This window comes from Chlamydotis macqueenii, chromosome 8, assembly GCF_036417535.1.
Source record: "Chlamydotis macqueenii isolate bChlMac1 chromosome 8, bChlMac1.mat, whole genome shotgun sequence".
Classification (NCBI taxonomy): domain Eukaryota; kingdom Metazoa; phylum Chordata; class Aves; order Otidiformes; family Otididae; genus Chlamydotis; species Chlamydotis macqueenii.
The window spans coordinates 30214980-30234615 of NC_141563.1; the positions used below are offsets into that span (position 1 = coordinate 30214980).

A 19636-nucleotide genomic window follows, 5' to 3' on the forward strand; every position below is an offset into this window, starting at 1 on the left:
ATTTATAGGACGTGAACAGTCTGATAGAACAGTCTAAATACTACAACTGTCTCAGGAATACTCCCAGGCTGAGGCGGATACAGCTAATAAAGTGAACTTCCAGTAAAAGACAGGCTGTTACTAGTTTAGCCATAATGTCAAGAAAAGCATCACTTGACAGAACTCATTCATCAGCTGTGATTCTTAAAGTCAGTGTGACCCAGACAGATCCATGATCATCACAGTTTCTCCTCTTCCTTGTCTTCCATTTCTATAAGGGGCTGCAGAAATAGTAGTCACATAAGGATGTTGGCTTAGGAGTTACGAAGAATGATTTGGGGGTTCTGCTTCTTCTTTGTCTTTTGGCTTTAGAGTAGCATACAGATACCCCTTCGTACTTCTAACTGGACCAAATATTCAAGTAGACCTTAAAGACTAACAAGGAGCTTTACTTCTTTCTGTGATCCAAGTCACTGGCCATGTAAACTCTAACTTCCTTGCATTTCACCATTTGGCCACTTGCTACGCATTTTTTCTGTTTTGTTTTCTTCTCCATAACATAATAACAACTTCTTATTTGACCACTTCCACCCTTCCAGGAAACACTGCTCACATGATGGGGCAAGGCCTGCTAACATTGACACAAATGCAAAGGACACAACAATGTGGAAAATCATGGTTATGTGCCACCCAGTACCAAGAAGTCTGTCTGCTGCCACCTAAAACAATGGCCATGCAGTTTAACTGGTTCAAGAAGAGATGGTACCATCTTGAGTCTAACAAAAAAGGAGTCAAAGACAAGGTGAAATAAACACTGGAAAGGGGAAAATGGAAAACCAGGGTGTGGAACAGTAGAATTCAAACAAAGGTTGAGGCTGGAAGCAAAAGTATGACAGAAAACACAGAACAACAAGGAAATAGGGAAGAGCTGAATTGCTGAAGAGTATGAAGTTATGGAAGAGAAGACAGGGAAGGTCCCCATCTGCCTCCCACCACGTACCTGTCGGAACATACTCCCAAACTCACTGTAGTCAAAACAAAGGGAGTTAGAAGAAAGCTATCATTAACTGGCTCAAGCAACACAGACTGGCCCTGACTGAAGTAAAAGAGGAAAATCCCACATAAGTAACCTTGCTAGCAGTGCTGAGGAGCAACAGCCTCAAACAGGGAAACTAGAAAGCTCTTTGCAATGGGCCAGTGAAAAATAACCCCTCTTACTGCACGCCTGTAAATGCACATCTGGGTAACCAGTTCTGTTTCCCATTAGGAGCTGACATGGGCAGCCACAGCCACAGAGTGGACTCCTTACGTGGCCAGTACCTCATTACTTTACTACGTGTGTTAGGATTGTACCAAAAGGTCCCAGCCAGAACTAGAAAATCCATATGGAACAGCTTGCACTTCCACATATATTCTTGAAGCAGATTAGTAAAAAAAAACCTCCATGTCTTTTACTCATTTCTTACAAACTAAGAAAGATGACAGTACGAAGATCAGTTTCCAACTTTTCCCCACACAACACAGACACACGCACACAAAGAGGAATTGTATTTCTTATTTCCAAAATATGGTACTTGCAAGGCAGATTACAACAGCTTTTAAAGAGTTCATAGTTAAGATTAAGAGCACACAGTAACTAAAAACAGGAAATGTAGACTAACGAAGCACAACCAACTATGGAGTTTTCTTTCAGCCCTGCTGCAATTTAGTATGGACACAAAACCTATTTCAGTATGTATTCCATGAGGAACCAACTCAGTTCTGACTTAAAGAAAAGCCTGAAATACCAAGAGAGACAGAAATGAATGCAAAACACAATGATACAAAGGGACTAAAATTCACTATTTGTTTTAAATAAAGGAGAAGGCCGCCTCTCTCTCAAAGCACTACATTCATGGACTCAGGCTTGCAGTTACTGAAAGTGTCACTGCAATATTTCCTGCCAGACAAGTCAGCGCTTTACACTTCCTGTTCAAATTTCAATTCAAGTGCAACAATTAATTTTTACTATTTCCATTTTCTCCACTTAAAAGGGTAAATCTATTCTTTCTTGCCTTTGAAGGTATGCGTATTTTTATAGTCACAGCTGTAATGGTTTCTGCGCCTCATGCCAGAGTTGGTTACATTCTGGATGAAAGAATGTGGTAAAGCTACTCTCAGACTTGTTAAAAGGAATATATGCATTTAAAAAAAATCATTATGCTATAAATGAATTCCAGAACAATGTGGTGTTCTGCAGGCTCAGAGTCCTGTCCTGCAAGTGGTTTAAAGTGATGATCTTCTTGAACGTTACTGAGGTCAATGCACAACTCTTTATCTGTGAAGGCCTGCCCTGTGCACAGCTATTGCAATGCGGTTTACTGTTCCTGAATACGTACGCACTTCACAATGCAATAGCAATTTGAATTACAGATTTTAATCAGTTAATTTTATATGAGCTGAAAAGAAGCATCTTTCAACTCAATGATTAATAGTTAAACTCCAAAGCAGGAAGCAAAAGTTTTCAAATAACCTACCTCTGACAATGCTTAATTTGTGAGGTGAGAGAGGTGGCTTGGGAACGGCATCTTTCTTTTTTTTGGTTGCAACTCCTGTGACACTTCTGTTCTTGAGAACATCTGTTCCCCAAATCATAACCGCTAGATTTTTTGTATACTTTGAATCTCCTTGTGTTACTTGCAGCTGGTGCCATTTCTCCTCATCTACCCAAATTCCACTGCCAAGATGGACCTAGAAGGTAGTAATAATAACAACTTATCTATGGTATGTAGCACACAACAGTATCCAAGTGCTGTAGGAACATTAATGTTAGGTACTATAATAACAGTAATTAGGGCTGAAAAATCCATTTTGCCTAATTCTGAAACTTCTCCAACTCTGTGGGTCAGGGAGTTCAAGTCAACCTCTTACGTAATATAGTTCCTGTTTGTTCTCAATTTTTCTTACTCTCTACTTTTTCGCCCCCACATAGTCTACCACCTGAAAGGCTATGTTCAGGAACAGAGACAGAAGCAGGAAACAGTAAACACCCCCAATATTATAAAGGTATGCACAGCATATAAACCAAGCAGTTGCACCAACCTATTTCAGGAGTAAGATGAAACATTGTTTTCAGTGTGAAAGCTTCCCTTTGGCCAAAACAGACCTTCCTGAAAGCGTATTTCAGAGGCAGTAGACAGGGAAATACTTCCTAAGTCATATCCTGTACCTGTTGGCAAAATTCAGCCTTATTTTTTAAAATAACTAGAAGGGGAGAAGGGATTTAAGGGATTTTGAGAGCTACAATTTCAATATAAACCAAGAGAGTTCAGAAGTTTTGTAAACTTCCAATTCTATCATGAAGTTTGCCTATCCTGTACAAACGATCTGTTGAATCTGAATATTGTTTGGTGGTAAGGCAACGACCCACTGCTGCAACATCACAAACTCTTCATTATGTAGACAATGGGGAGCAGAGATACTCAACTGAAGTAGTAAAGCTACTGGGAAATGTAGTGTGAAGCCATTGTAGAGTGCCCACAAAGAAGCTGCTCGAGTTCAGTTGTGCTTATTAGTCTTGCTCAGCATTGTCTGTGCTGGGTTGACTCCCACAGAGCCACCCCATATCTCTACCTCAAGATTCCCGGTGCTCCAGACTTAGATGAATGCAGGACGAGACTCTGAGCACCAGCCTTAGGCTGGTGCTATGTATGTTTGAGATGATAGTCCTGATACCCAGGACACCATCAAGGAACAGCAAGGAACATAACTCCACTAGTAATCAGCACAGGTCTGACATGAGTGCAACCACTTAGCCCAACTGGACGCCAACACTGGCCCTGTGCGGAACCACAGAAAAATACTGTGCACTGTGTATGTCTATACTGCTAATTCCCGGAGTACAGTGCAGACACCTGAACTGCCTCTGCACACAGAAAGCTTTGTTCACATGGTGACAAACTTCATTCGGTTGGACCCACGCTTGCTCGTCATCCATGACAAGCTAATGCATGACCCAGCTACTCTAATTACTGATAAGAGTTCACTGCACTGGAAAGGGAGAGAACTTACTTTCAGATAATTCTGTGGAAGTGCAAAATATAAAAAATATGTATCAACTGGCTTGTCATATCTAAAATTTAGGTTTTATAAAATCTGATGAAATGGATGTTCTTTCTGTAACACTAACAGTTTAACAAAAAACTACTGCCTCCTCACGATTAAAAAAAAAATCCTGTGAATAAAATTCTATGGTAAAATTATATTAGGAGATTCTGTTTCTGTTTGCCTTAACTGTTTTGCTGTTAGTTTTTCGTGGTTTTACGCCTTTCATATGGTATTACTTGAACTGTGCCTGCTGCCTACACAGATCTGAACTAAGTCCCATTAAATGCAATGGAAATTGGACAAAGCTACTGTAAAATTTTATATACCCATAATTTTACTGCCTGTGTTCAACCAAATACCATTTTTCCTTTAAATGGAAACCTGCTTTAATTATTAATGAGGGCTATAACCTGAAGAAATTTTTTATTACAGCAGTATCCTTCAAAAGCAACTAGTTTTTAAAAACCTAAATAGAAAAATATGAATGTTTTGGCTACCAGCTACCTTATAAAAATAAACGAAAAGTCTAACTTCCTCAAAGTGTAAGACCATAAAGCAAGCTGCCTCTCCTGCAGAATCTTCTAAACTAAAGGGGTTTTAAGAAGCTTTTAATGGTATTTAGATTTTGTAATGGACAGAAATGGAACTAGTAATAAGCACAACATGCACACCCTTTTTTTTTTTCTTTCTTTCTTCTCTGTTATCAAGCCTCTTCATAATTGCTTTTAAAAAATTCACACTCTTTTGGTGCTCTCTACATATTTTGCATGACAATTTCAATCAGAGTTAGCAGCCAGTGCTCAGAAAACAACCACATTACAGTTATAATTCAGTTATTTCTGTCTTGATCTTGGAAAAGTTATCTGTGAAAAGGAACATAAGTTACTCAGAAAATAACTAAGATGACAAATGTTGTGACATGCCAAATTTTGGATGTCTGTATTCCATTAGTTGTAGAGGTTGCTGTATTTGATCAAAAATCTGATTCCCCTCTGCCAAAATTAGGGTTTGTCTATGCTGAAAGTTGTTTAGTCTCTTAAGCTACTATATTATTCATTAGTTTTAAGTTATGTAAAAGAAAATATGAAGTTACAGCAAATATTTTTAATATTTATGTTTCAGATCATCTCTTTATTGAATGTACTTCATTATTTTAAAAAAGTTACCACTGGTATGAAACATCTATGGTAACAGCAACTACATGACAGACAGCCACAGAAATCTTATGTCTCCCTTTTTCTATTTCTAGCACTGTTATACAGCAAGGAATTTAATCTGTCCATGTCTCAGTTTACCTCTCTGTAAAACAGGCTCGGTACCGTTTCCTATTACTCCCAAAGCTGCGGGAAGCTTACTGTACTCCAGATTCAGAAGCCATTTCCTTCTTGCTGGAAGAGCTGCCCCATGGGCCAGACCCTTGGCTTGATGAAATCAATGGGAACTTTACCCCCAATTTCAGCAATTGCAGGATCAACCTTCAAGCACAATGCAACGGAAACAACAGGAAATTCAAAGCAATGCTCACCACCGTACCCGTGCTAACATGTGCAATATATCTAAAATGTATCTCAGAAGATGAAATCTTTTTTTTTTTTTTTTTCTTTTTTTTTCTTCTTCTTTTCTTTAAATGAATGCCATAGGCTCTTTTTCGTAACTCTGTTCTCCCTCTGGAGGGGAGAGATTTATCTGCTTTGAAAGAATCCTACTAAGATCAAATCCGATGCCACAAAGGGCAAGATTTCTAAAAAAGTATTTCAACTACTGTAGTGGTGCATGTCAATAAAGTAGTAATGAAAAAAGGTATAAATAAGGAAAACTGAAAAAAAAACCTTCCAACACTCTAAATACATTATAAGTTCACATTTCTGACATCTGAACTGGCTGAAGCCCCAGCAAACAGGCAAACTTAAAGAAAAAACAAAGCTACAAAAAGAAAGTTAAGGAGTTATTAATATCTGTAAAGACAGAGAAAACTTCAGCAACAGAAGTGCCGAGAAGCTGGCTGATGAAATAAAAGTGCAGGAAAAGCTGCATATAAATACTAAAAGATATGTCTTATCCCATAGACCTTAAGTAGAAAAAAAGGAGGTAAACCAAACTCTCACAGTAATATATTTTTAAGTCTTCACTGCACAAATATACACAATATATGAGCAAATGACATATGTTAAATATATCAGGCAAGGAAAGCTATCTGAGCCAAATACCTGTCAAATTATGTCAAAGTCATCTTCAAGAAAGACAGACACCTGAGCAGTCAATCTTGTAACACCGATGTGAAAATGTACTATTTCATGCTATTCCATCAGTAATTCCACTGCATGCCAAAGCTGAAGTGGACATTTCCTCCTAAAAGGTTCTCAGGTTATGATACTAAATGCATACATATTGTAAGAAACAGGATCTGCATAGGCAATTCTGAAGGACAAAGTTTTGTAAAAGAAATATAATGTTCATTTAATGATAACGGCAACAGCTATAAAAGCAGGCCTTGGTAGATGAGCAGACAATGTGTTAAACATGCTGAAGTCTGGAAAACTATCAGCTGGGTTCTGGCAAACTGTAGGTAGATGGCATTTCACCAACTTTATAAAAGTATCTGGAAAGCGGTACTACATCAGCTCAATTCAGTGGCAACGCTCCTACCAGATTCAAGGGAGCCCATTTTCATTCCAGGGTTCATAATTATCTACTGGACTCCAATTTAAGTAAGACATGAAGGCTTCTCTGCAATACGACTACAGTACGTTAAGAACATCAAAGACCTTTTAGGAAAAAGTGTTTTGGTCAAATAGACTAATGTAACTTCATAATGTGGGTTACTGACTTTGGCCTATATCTTGTGGATTCAGGAATGTCACCAATTGAACAGGATGGCAATGTGCTTGTGCATGCATATTTAATAATTTTATTACTTGTGTTGCACAGCATTCAATGCTCTCATCACCAAGGATAATTTTCTATGCTGTTCATATTGGTGTAATTTCATAATCTTCCTCACCATAATAGCATACCTTTATGCAAACTGAGGAAGTTTATATAGGCTACTACCACACAAAACCCCCAAGATAATGAAAACTCCACAAGAAAAATCACTGGATGGACATTTTCAAGTTATTCATGCTGTATTTAATGTAAAATACCTTTCCATTCTCGAGAATATACTTGTCCATTACTGGAACAGGGGCAGGATAGTACGTTGATGTATTTGCTTCCTCACTGAAGGTCTTCTGTACCTCAGGTTCAGGCTCAACTGTTTCTGGTTTTACTTTTTCAAGCTCAATGGCAGGTCCTAGACAGTTAAGAAAAGAGAGCTGTCTGCTATCCCAGAGAACATGAAATCAATCACTTCATCACCCATGGTTAGCATAAAATAACACATTAGTCATGTTCATTTTAAAGTTAGAAAGTCTACACCACAATACTACTTCTGAATGTCAACAAATAAAAGCAGAATAAGTAACTCTGCTTTATAAACATTAAAATGTTTAAATTTAATTTAAATGTTTAATTTTATTCCTAAAGCATATGGACAACTATAGATACAGGTAAGACTGCTTCAATACACACTATGGAAATTATTTTTAAATGATACTGAAATTATAAACTAAAAGCAACAACATTAGTTCTTCAAATAAGAATTACTATATAGTTGCATAGAAACCTGCATAATTTACTGTGATGATTTTATAAATTATCTATATAGAATTACAAATTTTACAGAAATTTTGAAATCTCCTTAGATACAAGAGAGGTACATTTAAAATAGTAAGGATTTACAGAAATGCTATAAAAGAAAAAGGCTTAGGCTACTTATGCTAAAGTATCATGCATAGAAAGAATATTCAAGGTTAAAAAAACCCACATAAATTTGAATTTTCATTGTCCAATCCAACACTGATTTTTATTTTTAATACAATCAACAAAAATTAAGCAGAGATTAAACAACAGAACAGTACTAAACATGTTTGAGGCTTCAAATGGGGATAACTATTTTGTCAGTCATCAACTTTCTTTTCCAGATCAAATTTATAAAGTGTTCCTAAAAATGCAGAAGAACAAAATAAAATTATTAACTGAATTTAATTATTCCCTTCATTGCAGTGGTTAGATCTGAGAACAGGCTAAGGCTCCAAGCTTATCATTGTCTCTTGATGTCTGCCTCTAGGCTCAGGAGAAGCTCCAGCAGTCACTGAAGTTCCAGGCAGGGACGGTGGTTCGTTAACACTGCAAAGTTGCCAGCTTAGACACTGGACACCACGGTAATCAGCCACTTTCAAGAACTATAAGGATAAACTCACCCACTTGTAAGGACAATATTGTACCATGTTGGTGCTGAGAGTGCTGCAGCACTCTGCAGCCCAACTTTGACATCTTCAACAAATGATAATTCAATAATCAGGTCACTGTCACGGTTCAGCATCCCTCCTCAGTGTTTGCACACACAGACCCAGCCCTGAATTGATCTAACTCTGCGAGTCAAGCTGGCACCAGAGCTCATGTCTTGAGTCACGTATCTAAATAGTTCCCGTACCTGGAACAAGCAAAGCATTCATTCCTCCTACGTTCTGCAGTTTCATTTAAATTATTATACAGTGATATCAGCGTTTCCTCCATTGTCAGCATTTGACATTTATCCTATAGCTTATTCTACACCTACATAGTTAGCTAAATGTGCTCAGCTGACTGCCACTTGACACTCGGCAACAACTAAAAGTTGTCTTGGCAACTCAGACAACCCTCTACTGCAGTGCCACCAAAGGAGTCTGAAGAGCCATATATAACGCAAGCATGGCACAAATAGAGAAATCACAAAAACCACACCATTTGTGTTATAATTTCATAGTAACCTTAATAAGCATCTCTACTATCATGCACATATAACGGTACGGCCAAGACAAACTGAACTTTCTAAACCTGACTGATTCAGATTAAAGGAAAGATCTGGATTAATTAAACCACCCAAAGTCCACACACATCTCAATGTGGGCGCACCTGAACAAGCAGAGGCAGTGACATAATTGCCAGTGCGAACTTCAGAAGTGATCTTTTAGCTGGTACTTTAAGAACACATTCTTCAACAAAGCGCTATTTTGAGTTCTCTAATGCTTTGAAAGTCACTTTGAGGAAGACACCAAAGTACAACCACCTTCTTCCTAGACAGAAACCTTTATCTCAGTTTAAGCACTTTCACTAGTTGCTATTTAGAAGTCTTTTACTGTTTTGTTTATAGTAATATATTGACACAGCTGGGATTTGGTCTGCAGAGTTCCCCCAAGAAAAACATCTTAAAGTCCACAATAACCACAGCTGTAACAGGTCAGAAAAACCCCTACTGCATTCCATGCTCTACTGCTTGCTTAGGAGTCACCAACAGAAAGCCTTTAAAACGTCTTCTTTTATATTCTACCGACTTTTTTCTTCCCAAACAGAAATCTGCCTTGAACTAGGTAGTCTTGACAGTTACTTTCACCAACTACTACGGACTGTGTTTTCAGCCCAGCATGCTGTGAATTAGACATGCAACCTGCATTACTGCCTTGCTGCTGCTGGGACTTGTGTGCCCCATTTACCAGGCACCACACTCCAAAAGTTTCCCTTCTCTATAGCTCTCATGCTCTGCGTCTTATTTTAAAGATGATGAATGGGACAAACAAAAATATATGCTACTACCTAAAGGCTTAACGATAGTACTGATGTAATAAGGATCATTAAAATAAAATAATACAGACAATTCCTCAAAATGCAAAAAGGAAACACGTTTTATTGCAAAATCTTTCTCCTTATGACTGTAAAGTTTGCATAATATCCGAGAGGCCAGTGACTTCAAAGGGAGGGTGAAGAGGTAGGCAGCTTCCCTTCATCACCTCTTTTCCTCAAAAATTTGACTAGCATGTAGTGTCTTAGGCTACAAGCTACTCAAAAATTACTAAATAAGCCAAAACAAAGTAACTGATAAAGTGGTCAATATATATTTGTAGGCAGCAAGTTGCTGTTCCACATGGTCTACCAGAATTCAAATGAAAACTGGAGTCTGAGAAGCGGTAATATTTTTATTTTATATATATATATATATATATGTATATGTATATGTATGTATAACTTCCTATACTTGTACTTGATACAAACCTTAGACTTTTTTTTTTTTTTTTTTACATCAAAACGCCAAAGAAATCTAGAAAAACTGAAAAACAGTAATTCCTTACATGTGGTAAAACAAAACCACCATTTCATTCTCCCTAGCTTGGTGTCAGTCCCAAAACACTGTAAACTGGACCACTGAAATTAAACTAGGATTACAAATAACCACACGGGGGGCTGTGTGTGTGTCGATGAGTTAACATGAATTAATGAAGGTGACTATACTCTCTGACTTTACAGCAACACTAATTCTTAGCGATACAACATGAAAACGCAGTACTTATCAGGGACTGAACATCACAAAAACATTATCCCTGATACAACTTCACTACTTCTGGCCATACACAACCACAGTAAACTGCACAGATGTTACCCTGGAGACACCTACTTTTCCAAAACTTACTGAAATTCTTATCTTTTGCAACCCAAGGACCGTTTAACGTTAGGCCTACAGGGAAGAGTTGGTGATTTAATTTTCTAAATCACCTTACTCTCTATTGATAAGAACAGAGTAAATGAGTGTGTTTTCAGGTGCAACAGAACAAAGATAAACTGTCAAGGCCTACGATTGCAGGGCTTCCTGATCCCAAAGCAGGCAAGGGAAGAGAGGCTTTGGCTGCACACGTTTTTCTGGCAGCTCAGACGAGTGACACTGTAACCTCCTCCATGACAGTCACTGTGTTCCCCCACTGCTTTGATCCCTAGAGTCCTGGTCAAATGCCTGCCTCCCCCGCAGGCTTGGGCAAGACCATATCAAAATCATAAAGAAGCTTCAGTATATCCCTGTGCATAGGTACTGACTTCACCACCGTCATTTGACACATCTGCTTTCAAGGCTCTTTCAAAACAAAGAGCAATTCAGTGTCACCATGTGGGAGATTGAGAACATCACTCTTCCGGCAAAAGTGGCTCAAGTTTAGTAGCAGAGATGAAGACTTAGGTCTAAAGCGGAATACATTGACTTCTAGCTTCTCACTGAAACGAACATATTAATGGGAAACCAGGAGACTGAATACTTGACTGAATGTTAGCTCAAGAGGCTGTTCTATATTTGATCTGCAAGTTTAAAATGGCAACAGGCACACGTTTCCCACAGCTGCAATTCATCAGCGCTAAACAGCTGTCATCTCATGCAAGGAAATCAGAAGTCTCTAAGGTGAAACAGAAATGCAATTAGTTTGCATTAAGTCCAGCCTGCTAGAAGCGCAGCCTAACATAAATTACATGTAATTTGAAACTCTAGGTTTTAAGAGATCGCTGCAACAAACTGAAGATGAATTCAGGATGTAATCTATTTTCTGAACAATTTTCAGAGATTACTCCCATACCCAAACATACCTCATTTATAAGCTGCAAAAGTAAGGAAGACTAAATAAGTCTTTATATATCTATTTCTTGATTAAAAGTAGCACTTTTCCATACTGTGATCAGACTCTCTAATTTATAATTTGATGAAGATGTCTCCCTTTCTAATCATTGGCAAATTTTGTACTGAACTTTCTAGAATCTGGTTGTTTCTCTACTGTGAATGAGGCTACAAGTAAAGGCAATAGTATTATCAGTGTTTAACAGATACTGAGTATTAGAAAACACACACTCTGTGAAGGACATAGCTCTTGGGGCCAAATTCTACCTTTGTCACCCACAAGAAGCTCAACACGAGCAATAACACCACAGGATTTTTTTTGGAAGTTAACTGTAATTCATATTTGTCCAGGTATGAGATTAAATTAAAAGAACTTATCTTCAATGTAATTGAGATTTATTTTCAGTTGTAAAGCAGGTACCAGGCTGATACAACGGAAATTCAAGCCAAGTATTTGGAAGAGATCCAGCACTTTTTCCAAGAGGCTTTGGTTTTTGGTATTTTTTTGCACGTCTGTGTTTGTGTTTTGGTGATTTCTTTTTTTCCTTTCTTTCTTTCCCTTCCAAGCTTTCTTGTTTCGACTCAAGTACAAAATGCATCCCTACTTTCTAAAGTGAAAGAAACAAGACAGATTTCAGAAGCTATCTTCATTTCATTGCTGGTCTCACCACTCAAATTGCCGTCAAGTCTACCAACTAAATTGGTATTTTACACTGTTCAGCCCCATTGCCTACTAACATCTGGCTGGTGCTGCATTCACATAAATTCCAGCTAACTACTTGCAGATGAAGAAACATCTTTCCATCCAAGGAAAATTTTAGAAAGCTCAGTGGAATCTACCACCAACCACATTGCGTTTTCCAGACTGTAGAAACCTTGCCTATTTAGTTTTATTTAAGAAGTTAACTAGAATGTTTATAAGTAGTAATAACATTTTAATTATGCACAGTGTAACAATGATGAGCATTCACAATCAAACATCCAGTTTAAATTGTCAGATGCTACTTCGAGAACCTGGCTCCAAACTTGCGAGCACACCTTAACACATGCTGCAGCACAGGCACATGCTCCCTCAGGTTCAGGTTTGTACGTGAACGTAACTCAGACCCACATGCAAATTGCATGCACTCATTCAAGTCCAGTGGAAGAGCCAATATTCAATTTACATGCAAAAATTAAGTTTCCAGATACACAAAGGCAGACATAAGAAACAGCATGCTAAGTTTGGATGCACAAATTTTAACCAAGTTTCAGTCACCGAGCAAATCTTCAACACAGCAGTACCAGGTTCTAATAGTAAATAAATGTAAATTAGTAAAATATGTGAAGGTATTCCAATGGTACCATCTTCAAGGAAAAGGATGAACTTTTATTTTGTCTTTTTTCCCATTTATTCCAACATAATTGTTAAATAATTGTTATAAACCAAAACAAATGAGCAATTGACTCAAGATATTTAAAATTTAAATCCAAATTACACAAACCTGCATTTTGTAACAAGAGTTGATAAATGGGACACTAATATAAAAAGTTAAATTATTCTTTAACAATTCATTATTTTTCTAATAGCATGGCTGTTTAAAGCCACTGCTAAAAACTTCAGAAATCTATCACATTCTAATGAGCTACTAGTGGGAAGAGGGGGCAGAAAACAGCAGGTAACACAGTCACTTACATAACAATAAGCAAAATCCCTAACTGAAAATAATAAAATATTTTTAGCCCAAATATTCATTCCACTGCCTTTTCTTTCTTCTTTTTTTTTTTTTTTTTTTTTTTTTTAAAACTGGAACATACTGGTATATTTTGCAGATGATGCTTTATTCTCTTTTTCAGCATATACCAGAAGGTCAGAGGCTCTTTAAAACACAGCTGCTTAAACCAGAACTCTGATTCAACCATACCAGCACAAAGACCTCTACTATCATTAAAGAAAAGCCCAGACATACATAGCATACAAATTCGACACATATTGTACAGCCATAGCAGAAAACCCTGTTAACATTCAATGTCCAGTTTAACAACCACTGCTATTCTTCAAATACACTTCCATTACTATCGATCATATTTGCAAAATTCATTAAAACTAGTCCCATTTAAGTCCGGCACTTACCACTACCTAGTCTTAGAAGCAGTACATCCTGGAGTCTCCTGTTCAAGTCTCTGAGCTCTTTCATTTCAGACACGAGTGCCCCGTACTCTTTTAGCTTCTTTGCCTGTTGCACAAGCTGCCTCCGCGTTCTCTCAAGCTCCTGTTGAATGTGTCTCATTTCTTCTTGTTGCTGTTGGTAACTTCTCAGCAATTCTTCATATAAAATCCGAGGAACTACAGCATCGTCCATGTTGTTCATGCCTTCTGAAGTCTCCATAAAAGCCTCCTCAGGGCTCGAAGTATTACTGAGACTCATCCCATTCTGTTTTTCAAGGCGAGCAACAACTGCTTCAATGCTTTTGTGTGTACCTTCACTTTGTTTCCTCCCGTCTTGTCTCTGCATGTTACAATACAAAAAAAAAAATAAATTAGGAGAGCAGTCAGATGTAATACAAATTCAAATTCTACAGACTTGGGAACTGTTAATATTTGTGTTTTCCAAAAAAAAGCAAGACGAAGTCTGTCCGCAAACATGTTTTGCCTAACAGATTCTTGTGGATACACATCATAACTATCATGCACGTGTAATTCAGCTAAACGCATATACAAACTTCTGAAGCAGCTAAAGGCCTTTCTGCATTTATGCAACACTTGCACGCTGAGCGTGTACAGGGCACTTGATTCCATACAGAAAGATAGATAATCTTTTATTATGGATCTGGATCTCTTTTTCCTTTAAAGTTTACCCCTAATATTTAGATTTCCAACAGCAATTGATTTTCTAATAAGTAAGAGAAAGAATCATCTATGTGCTATGTTTGTCACCTGTAACAACATCAGAGATGAAAGCAGCAAACCATACAAAGCTGTTCTGTGAACAGAGGGCTTGTCCTTCCCATACTATGGGAGACAAAACCTTCTCTGACTATTCCTCTAGCGTGTTCACCCAGCCGCCTGATACAAGCAACTGAGTTAACATCATCAGCAAACACTGAAAGGGAATTGAAAACACAGAAGTTGGAGACAATATATCATCCAGTCTCATCTTCCTGATCAACCAATTCCTGCTATATTAATACTGCACTGCAGAGGCTTCATCTCCTTTGAACTCTCAGTAGAAATTTACCTTCAGTCACCTGCACAAACCCTACAAATTAAAGCACACCTCTTTTCTGGGACCTGGATAGCGGTATTAAAATGTGACAGCACAGGTAAAAGTCCCTAAGTTTCACTGACCAAATACAGAAAAAGCATTTCAACTCCCAGGCAACTGCAAGGGAAGCACATGTAGCTGATAGATTAGAGGCAAGAAGCTGACACTATCAATTCCCATAGCACAATATCTATGAGTAATGTGGCAGAAAATGAGATTATTTTATGTTACGCCTGCTCCACACGTGTTCTAAATAAATAAATAAATAGATTATATGCTGGCCCACATAAAGAAATGTATCATTCCTGCAGCTGCAAAACACATGAAGCCACAGAGCAGTATTTTATTCTGAAGGTTGGCAGACTTTTAAAGAAAGCGTTTGATATCAAGAAATAAATACATTGACATAGTGGGTTTCTGGCTTCTGAACCTAAAAAGGCAACTGGCAGTTATAATGGTGGTATGCAGTCCTGTCAATTTGTCTTCTCAGCCGCTGCTGTAGTTGGGAAGTCTCAGCGCACTCTTTCCAATTCCAAACAAGCCGAGTGCAATAGGTCACAAGTGCCACCGAAAACAGCTGCTTGACATTCATGTAACTGGTGACTTTTAAAGTATTCTGGGCCAAAGTGGAAGAGCATTGTTCCAAAGATCTCAAATGGCAATTAAACCATGCAGACGGTATAAACAGGAACATGTTTGACTGCACACAAATTAGGTTTTGAAAATTCATACCCCACCACCCCCCCATTTGACCCAATTTCACCAAATAGAGTGTTTTAAGGGGATCAAAAGCATCAAAAGCAGGTCTGGAATTCTTAAGCTATGACGTCAGTGTATCTGTATATGCCCGAAGCACTTAAAAAAAAAAAAAATAAAGGAAAAGAAAAGAAAAAAAAAAAAAAGGAAAGACTTCAGTACCTTACTGTGTCTAAGCTCCACATCTTCTTCCCCATAATCTGTAACCTCCCCAGCTTCTTCTACGTGATTGAGAGACAGTTTGGGGATTTTAATTTTCTTCTGCATCACACTGTTCTCAAGGTCAGTTTTGTCCTCTAAAATGTATATTAAAAATAAAATTTTGTTAAATTAATCAGTGTTCTTACTTCCAAATACTACATGACTTAGGCAAGATCAGTGAAAAAAAAAAACCCTCCCATGCTTCAATCCCCTCATAATACTATGATCAAATTAATCCATGGTGTAACTCAACTGATGCCTACTGACAATTCTGGAGTTTCCACAGGGGATCAATCTGGGCAAACACAAGAATAAATATTGTAAAATGACACGCTAAATTCACATGAGTGATCAAAAGTGTCAATGAGTAGCTTATACTGTCACTAAAATAAGACTTAAAGATGCTGTGAATAAAGCAACTTCCTAAAAACTACCTGCATTGCTTTACACTATGTTTACCAACAGTATTTTCATATTCATAATCTGTTGCTGCAGTTCAAACTCTGCTTAGGTTTAAAGTGAAAATAAACTTGGTAATTCATCTTATAGTCTGACCACCATCTGTCAGCAGTACAGATCTATTTGCCCATACGACTGATTCTGCTGTTCTGCAAAGTACAAGGCTGGAAAAGGGGATGCTGCAGGACAGGTTGAAAGGGCATTATAGAAAAGCTGTGTGTGGACCAAATCCATAACAAAGTTACTACATGACCCCTGTTTCATTAGTTAATGGTGCTAATCCTTTTCCTTTAGATACATAAAGCCAATAAATGGTTATATTAATCTTTGAATCTCACAAAAAAAATTGAAGTAAAATATTTTCAAGTCTGAAACGTTCTAACACAACTCAAAAGTAAGTATTTCAAAACATTATCCTGAAAATAAGTTTGAAATATTTTAGTATTCCTGAAAAGGTGCAGAGGGGACAGGAAATCAAGTGTACAGTCTCCCGAAAATGTGCCTGTGATCCGTAAAATTCTTGCAAAGCAGACAAGGTCTTAAGATTCACAGGCTTGGCTACCTGTTCAAGACATTGACAGGGAGAAACACATTTAAACTCTGAAGCGTTGTCTTTGCACATTGAAAGCTTATGAGTAAGAAAACATTTTGAGTCTTCTTATCCACCTGAAAAATTGTATTTCACAAAGTGTCCCATGAATATTTTTGAAAGTGCCAGTGAGCATGGCATTTGTGAGTGCTTAGTTGCATCGACTTTTGCTTTCTCAAATTAGCATCTCTCCATAGGACCTCAAAATGGTTTGTGTTGACAGTGTAGAAAAGGGAAACAAAGGTAAATCACTGTTTAATGAGGAGCAAGGCATTCATTAGAAATGAATTACACAGATGAATGCAATTCATTTTGTTACAGATAGAAATGGATCTCTTGTAGGCAAATGGTGATATTACAGCCCAAGGCTATGTAAAGAGAATAGGCACAGAACATGCAGAATAAGACATTAGACAACCTGAAATGAAATGCAGATGGTAGCAATAAATACTAAGACAGATGCAAAAAGAAACAGATAAACAACAGAAAACAGCTAGGCTTATTTTAGATCATTCTCCATTCCCCAGAGCATCACGAATGCTTATCCCAGTAAAACAAAAAGGCAATCCAACTGTTTCAGTTTTGAAAAATAAACCCCTACGTTTTCATTTATCTGGAAAATGTAGGTTCATCAGAAAAGTGAGATAACCCAATTCTACTGCCAGCGATCAGAGAAGAAAATAAGAGAGCCTTTCTTAGAAAAAAAAAATACAAATTTACAGCCTAAAGGACAGAGTGATGAGTACTGGTATCTTCTTGGAAAGATAGAAATTTAAGAATAAATAAATCCATAATAAAAGCAACTTTATTCGGTGACTATGTATTCTGGGGTATCTGATAGATTGATGAGTCCTTTGCTAAAGTATGTTCTCACAGTTCCTTAGAGGAAGAGCAGCACATGCACACTGCATAGCCAGCTTCTCTAGACTGCTCTGCCAAATCATCTTCCACAGGACGTGCAGATGACCTCCTTCTACATTTGAAGAATGCAGATCGGTTTCTACACTCTGAAATAACCCTTGGCCTCACAACAAGATGGACACAATCCAATTACTTCACACAGTTTAGAAAAATTGTCTGCTGGCAACTAGCTGAGGTCACCAGTAGCGAGAACCCCATGCAAACTAGAAATGGACACCAGCCATCCATCCCGTGGCCAGGGAAAAGCAAATCTTGAAACACTCATGGAAAGGGGTCACAGAGGCGTAAGTGCATGTGCAGACTACACTGGAAGTCAGCAAATACTTTCCAAAGAATAACATTAAAATAAAACATATTTGGAAGAACACAAATATTTATCTTTTGATTTTGGCTTTTGATTTTTTAAGTCAATTTATAAAGCTTATGAACCTATTTTGTCCACTGAACAACAGAAATGAAAGAAAACACTTAGTTTGGGGTCAAATAAAACAAGGCAAATTACCTGAATTCTTCATTCTCTCCACTCCCCTCCCAATTTCTCAGTTTGCTTATGAAATCTATGTCTACAAAACTTCCTTGGTGGACTGAAAGTTTCCTTATATACCTCCTTACAAATCCTTAGTTTATACATTACTGGTGTGTAACTAACAATACAATACTCTGTCACGTCTGGCAAATCTTTTCATCTGACTTTTTGATTTGACTGCTTATCCTGTAAATGAATCAGTAAGTTGAAGAAAGGAAGTCTTTTCTCCTCATACAAAATTTGAAGAAACAATGGTGAAAGAGGTTAAAGGCTAAAAGGTTAAAGTTCATAAAGGTTAAAGTTCAGGAATTTTTAATTTAGTCAATAAGCAAATAATTTTATGTTCCTCTGCCTTCCAGCAACAATACGTAAAATATTTTCTTACATGTGCTCTGGTTTTTGTAGGCCTATTTGTACCTAACACAATTCACCTAGTGTGTTGGATATGAAAAGGCCTTTTGTTTTTCTTACTTTTTTTTTTTTAAAGTGCATTTCTAACCTCTGTTGTCTTCTACATGAGCTGCAGATAGAGCCAGAAAAATCACATTCTGAATTTGAGGCTAATGCTAGAGTACTGGCTCTTGTTCTATAAATATTAATGGAATTTGGGAAAAGGTGGGAGGGAGTGACAGGAGATCAGGGGGAGGGCAAGAGATACGTGAACGTGCATTTAGAGCAGTTCTTCTTGGGACTCTGTCTGTTGTTGTGCCAGCCTACAAAAGACAGGAACAAATGAAGAATCCAGCAAAAAGTAATACATGCACGATTTTGAGCTGGAATACCACAATATGAACCAAAGTGTTGGACAAGCTGCCATTCAGTGCCTAAAGCCACAGAACACCCTAAAGGAGAGAAGGGCAGTCCTAGGAACACTGTAGCTCAGAGCCTCATTTTGTAATGAACCAAAGCATTTGTCTGGACTTTATCCCAGCCGTGTAAACCTTGCTACGAGTTAAAAATTATACCTTCCCTTAGCTGGCCGTGATCCGATTGTCATCAAGTTGTGTCTACTGTTTTTCCTATACATGGTATAAATGGTTCAGTGATATCGGCTAGTGAGAACTAGCACTTAACACGACTAATCAGGTACTTGTAACAAAATACACAGGGTAGAAGAATGATACAAGAACGGACAACACTGATGTCCTCTGTCCTTTAAGAAGGAACATTCTGGAAGACACGTGTAAATTAGGAAAAACTGCTTTCGTGCACAGTAGCCATAATGTCAGAGAATGTTGTATCCTGTGACTTGATGCACAGAATAAAGCATGCTGGAATAACTCTGCTCGAGGAAAAGGTCAGACTTGGAGAGATCTTGCCAGTCAGCTCCACAAGGTACTAAAGTACGGGGCTCAAGCGCCAGCACA

The 19636-nt window shown here is 37.8% G+C and overlaps 2 protein-coding genes across 3 annotated transcripts in view; both read right to left on the minus strand.

The window, feature by feature from the left end:
- Window positions 1-19636, minus strand: part of AGBL4 (AGBL carboxypeptidase 4) — a 914318-nt gene that overhangs the window by 349245 nt on the left and 545437 nt on the right. The window lies entirely within an intron of this gene.
- BEND5 (BEN domain containing 5) overlaps window positions 1-19636 on the minus strand; it is a 30403-nt gene that overhangs the window by 1596 nt on the left and 9171 nt on the right. The window contains exons 2-5 of one of the 2 annotated variants that reach the window (XM_086753221.1): window positions 15736-15869; window positions 13692-14061; window positions 7209-7357; window positions 2496-2709 (exon numbers count right to left, since the gene is read on the minus strand). In XM_086753221.1, coding sequence (XP_086609347.1) covers window positions 2496-2709; window positions 7209-7357; window positions 13692-14061; window positions 15736-15869 — 867 coding nt within the window. Of the gene's footprint in view, window positions 1-2495; window positions 2710-7208; window positions 7358-13685; window positions 14062-15735; window positions 15870-19636 lie in introns of both variants that reach the window. The other variant, XM_086753220.1, reaches the window with a different exon arrangement.